The sequence below is a fragment of the Cystoisospora suis genome (genome assembly GCF_002600585.1).
Source record: "Cystoisospora suis strain Wien I chromosome Unknown contig_742, whole genome shotgun sequence".
Lineage (NCBI taxonomy): Eukaryota > Apicomplexa > Conoidasida > Eucoccidiorida > Sarcocystidae > Cystoisospora > Cystoisospora suis.
In genome coordinates, this window is record NW_027153543.1 from 592 (window position 1) to 5528 (window position 4937).

At 41.8% G+C, this 4937-nt stretch overlaps 1 protein-coding gene across 1 annotated transcript; it reads left to right on the forward strand.

Annotated features, from left to right (window-relative positions):
- The first annotated feature begins 359 nt into the window (after positions 1–359).
- On the forward strand, positions 360–4701 carry CSUI_001837 (helicase). Its single transcript, XM_068062040.1, has 3 exons — positions 360–421; positions 1105–3334; positions 4144–4701. The coding sequence occupies exons 1-3, from the start codon at positions 411–413 to the stop codon at positions 4231–4233; spliced, it is 2331 nt and encodes a 776-aa protein (XP_067925984.1). The 5' UTR covers positions 360–410; the 3' UTR covers positions 4234–4701.
- The last annotated feature ends 236 nt before the right edge of the window (positions 4702–4937 follow it).

Here is a 4937-nt window from a genome sequence, read left to right on the forward strand (position 1 = left end):
TGTACGTATTACAGCTGCCTGTGTGTCTTTGTACGTGTATTTTTATGTATAGAGAAGTGGATAAGAAGGAAGACCGTTTCCTCTCCTCGTATAGCTATAGTCATGACGATACCCAACAAAGTCTGTATTCTATTCCCTTTTGCTCAAGTGTATATACACCTCACTCCTGTTTCTCCTCGTGTCCTCGCAGTAGGGAGAAGACGGAGAAGAATCTTTCTTGACTCACTCTCGTCTTTGCATTCTCTCGTCTCTTCTTCTTTGCATTCTCTTCTTTTCTTATCTTTCTTTCTTATCTTTCTTTCTTTCCTTTTTATCTTCTTATCTTTCTTTCTTATCTTTCTTCCTCTATGTTTTCGTAGGCTATCGGGCGTGTGTTGAGACATGCACAAGATTTTGGCGTCGTCGTGCTCATGGACAAAAGGTAAATACATCACACGAAAGAAAAGAAAGAAAAGAAAGAAAAGGGAGAAAGAAAGATTTCCATGAACTTAACGAGGCATCTGAAACAGGATCTTTGTCTATTTCACTCCATATATGTCTACAGACCCAGGTGCATATCCGATATGTAGATCTCTATACCTCTCTATCACCTCGTACCTATACACATACCTACATCTATATAGAGAGAGAAGTCGCTTCATGTATGTAGACACTTTAGACAGAGTCTAGCTGTATAGTGAATGTCTACATATATATATATATATATGTGGATATCTGTGTATGTATATGTATTTCTCTCTCTTTTCATATAGAAGAGCAGAGCTGCGAGAGTGAGGTGTATGCCTCCTCGTCTTGTGTCTATGAGCCGCCCTATCTCTCTCTCCCTATATATACAGAGAGATATAGATATAATACGTAGACATGTATCCCTGAAAGGAGGAGATAGATGCTTTTGTCTCTTTTTCTTTCTATTTCATTCATCTTTTGATATCTTGTTTCTCCTTTCGTCACTTTCCCGTCTTTCCTCTTTTCTTTGACTTTCTCTTCTTTCATATATGAATAGCTTCACCTATGTAGACCCATCTCTTCATTGTTCTGCATCTTCATCTTTCTTTCTCTCTTCTCTTCCTTTCTCTTTCGTTTTTCTTTCTTTCTTTCTTGCAGATTTACATACCCCGATGTTCAGGCAGATCTTCCTAAGTGGGTGAGAAGATCTCTTGTTCTCCCCCCCCCGTCCATTTCTTCTTCTTCTCTCTCGTCTTCTTCTTCTTTCTTTCTCTCCTCTCCCCTTCCTTCACCTTCTTCGTCGTTATGTCCCCTATCTTTCATCTCGCATCGTATCAGGTCTTTCTTTAGTGAATCTCTTTCTCCTTCCCTTCTTCAGTACGCTCAAAGAAAGATAGCCCAATCCCTCGAGTTGTCCATAGATGACCTTGCCTCGCAGCGTCTTCTTTTTCCTTCTGACGAAGATGAGAAAGAAGAAGAAGAAGAAGAAAAGGAAGGCGACTCCAAGGATAAGACGACCCGTGCAGGTAAGAAAGCACAAGATGAGAAAGAAGAATATTTCTCTCGGACCTTCTTCGCATGCAATAATAAGCATGAGAAACCTTCTTTCTTTGGCGTATTACCATCTTCTTCTTCCTCCTCCTCTTCTCTTTCTTCTTCCTCTTCTTCTTCGTCTTCTAAAGAGAATGATAGAGATGTGAATAAGGTCTCTTCTTCGTCTCTTTCTCAGGCATCAGCGTGTTGTCTATCATCGCGGGTAATCTTGACGGAACGCAAAAGAGCGAGAGAGCTCGAGATTCTTTCCACAGGAAGTACCCCTTTCCGAGTTGATGGAGAAGGGCGCATGGCTGGCGAGGAGAAGAAGAGGGAAAAGGCGATAGGAGGAGGAGGAGGAGGGATGGAGAGAAAGAAGATGAAGAATAAGAAGCTCATGAAAACAGCAGAAGAGGGACGGATGAAGAAGAATCCTAGAGATTCTCTATTGTCTCTTGCAGAGATCTGTGAAGCGTCTTCTTCTTCCTTAGCGACGGGGAGAGAAGATAAAGAAGAGAAGAAGACGGACGTCAAAAGAGAAAGAGGAGATGAAAAAGCTTCTTCTTTAACAAAGGAGAATAATAGTCCAGGAGCAACGCATGAGAAAGTGGAAGAGAAAGAAAAGAAGAAGAAGAAGGAAGAAGAAGAAGATAAAGAGATAGACAAGGGAGAGAAGAGGAAGAAGATTAGCATGGAGGAGATGAAGAAGAAGAAGAAAAACGAGGATGGAAATGTGAAAGAGAAAGAAGAAGCTCACCATCTGATTCTTAAAGTGAAAAAGTTACTTCAATCTCCACCTCTCTACTCTTCTTCTTCCTCCTCTTCTTGTACCTCTTCTTCTTCTTCGCCTCCTTCTTCTTCTTCCGCTTCATGCTCTTCTTCTTCTGCTTGTCTTGACGAGAGAGGGAAGATTGCAGATGGAGGGAAATTCGTGCGATTCTGTCGATTCATGAAGGAGCTTGGGATGCTAGGGAGAACAACATACAAGCCTCCTTCTTCTTCTCTCTCTTCTTCTTCTCTCTCCTCTTCTTCTCTCTCCTCTTCAACAGAAGATGGAGAAGTGGAGTCCAAGTATCGACGGACTTTAGAGGGCATGCAGCATCTTCTATTACCTCTTCCCGCTTCTCTCCTCCTTCTCTCTCCGGGTCACTCTTCTCCTTCTTTTTCTTCTCTCTCTTCTTCTTCATGTTCGTCGGTCCCGGGTGTCTCTCAAACTCAGCGAGAGCTTGACGCTGCTGAGAATATAGATCTTTGCACTTCTTCTTTTCTTTCTCAAGAGGAAGAGAAGAAGAAAGAAGAAGAGATAAAGACCAACTTTTTCTCCGCTGAAGAGAGAGAAGACTTCTATGCAAGAAAAGAAGTTTTACGAGAGATTATAGTCAAGTTTACTCTGAAAGTCTATCAGAAGTCTTTTCTTCTATCTCTCGAGCAACACTGCCATACCATCCTGACTGGCCTCTCTTCTTCTTCTCTTTCTTCTTTTCCTTCTCTCTCTTCTTTCTCTTCTTCGCGTTCTCTGCTGTCTCCTTCTTCTTCTTTAGAGAAGGAGAGGTGTAGGCAAATGAATGAGAGCGCCAGTTGCAGAGAAATACATTCTTCGCTACATCCGAGGGAGGTGCTTCATGAGAGAGAAGAATGGACGGCTGGAAATGCCTACTTGGAGAGAAGCGAAGTTATGCACGAAGAAGAAGAAGAAGGAGAGAAAAAAGAGGAAGAGAAAGAAGAGAAAGAGAAAAAAGAAGAAGAAGAAGAGACAGGAAGAGACAAGAAGAGAAAGATGGGTTTATGTTTGATATGCAGTGAAGACTCGCAGCAACTTTACCGATCTCTCAAGTGCGGCCACGAATTCTGTCAGGTAAGTCCGTCTCATTAATCTACCTACCTATCTAACTTTGATCTATCTACCTACCTATCTATCTTTAATCTATCTATCTATCTTTAATCTATCTTTAATCTACCAGTCTGCTGTCTGTCTACCTCTGCATCTGCCATTTTGGACTATCCTTCATGATAATGATTTACCTGTATATACACCGCAACCAATAAGGCGCTGTCTGGGTAGTCTTCGTCACTCTTGCTTTCTCTCATTAAAGTCAATTCTCTTCAAATACATTCGAACGCCTTACGTACATTATACATAAAGATAGATAGATAGATAGATACATAGATTAAAGATAGATTAAAGATAGATAGATTTAGGATGGATAGATAGATCAACAGATAGGCCTTACTTACACCCTATTCATATTTATGTCGTTTTAGCGCTTGGCTGGTAGATTGATAGATGCCCTATTCCAAGGTTGTTGTATGATTCGATGGATCTATCTGTTTCTCTTCTTCTTCCATCTTTGTCCCTCATCTGCATATCTTCTTCATTCATCTTCATCCATCTCGTGTATTCTTTCTTCTTCTTCTTTCTATTTGATGCTTCTTATTGTTCTTTCTCTTCTTTTCACGCTTGTATCGAGACAAGGAGCGACACTCTATCTTTTGGTGCTTTCTCTTTTCTTCTCGCGTCTTTCCCTCTATCTTTTCTTTCGCCACACCTCACATGCGGACACGTTTCCGAGAGAGAAGCGATGAAGATCGAGAGCTCTCTCTCTCCACTTCGAAGATCGCTTTTTCTCTGTCTTTCTCCGTTTCTCTTTGTCCCTTTCTTTTCAGACCTGCTGGCTTTCTCAATTGAAGCGTCGGCTTGAGTGTCCTGTATGTCGTGAACGCACACGAGAGAAACACATCGTACCTGCAATCTAGTCAATCATCAAATTCATTCCTCTCTAAATTTAGTCTTTCTTCTTTCTCTCTCCCTTTTCTTTCTCTCTCTCTCTGTTGCATGAGATCCCTGTTGGACGGGTGATTAAGGCTCTCGAAGGAGAAAGAAGGAAAGAAAGTAAGAAAGGAGAAGAAAAAGGAGGAGGCGGTCATGTCTGTCGATGGTGGGGGGAATATGGGGAGAAATCGACTGTCTTATTCCTCTTCCTCCTCCTATGTGTCAATTGCCGCATGCTACGTTCTGTCAAAGAATCGCTTCATTCGCTCTCCACTCGGAAACCCTTTGTTTCTCTTCTCGTTCTTTTCAATTGTCTCGTCTCCATTCTCTTTCCTCGTGTTTGATCTTCTTGCTTCTTGTCTAGAGATAAAAGACTTGGTGAATGTGTTTCTCCGTCTCTTTAAAGCAGAGATGGAAGAGAAAGAAAAAGTCGATGGAATCGATGATGGCTCTTCTCGGGACAGAAACGAATCTTAAGATGGAAAAAGGACTGTCTTGCTCCTGTGTCTTCTAGATAGAAGAATGTCTACTTATCTCAACGCGGGCGAGAACAGCCAGCCGCTGGAGAGAGCCAGAAGGGAGAAGAGAATTATTGATAGGAAGAAAGAAGAGAGAAGAGAAAGGGTAGTTGTCAGATATAGCCTCTCTCTGTCGTCTTCATCCCTACGTAGGATTTTGATGTAAATAG

Bases quoted from the DNA above. Each gene is read 5' to 3' on its own strand.
- CSUI_001837 (XM_068062040.1), top strand. The intron at 3,335-4,143 runs GTAAGTCCGTCT...CTTTCTTTTCAG, and splicing joins GCGGCCACGAATTCTGTCAG to ACCTGCTGGCTTTCTCAATT.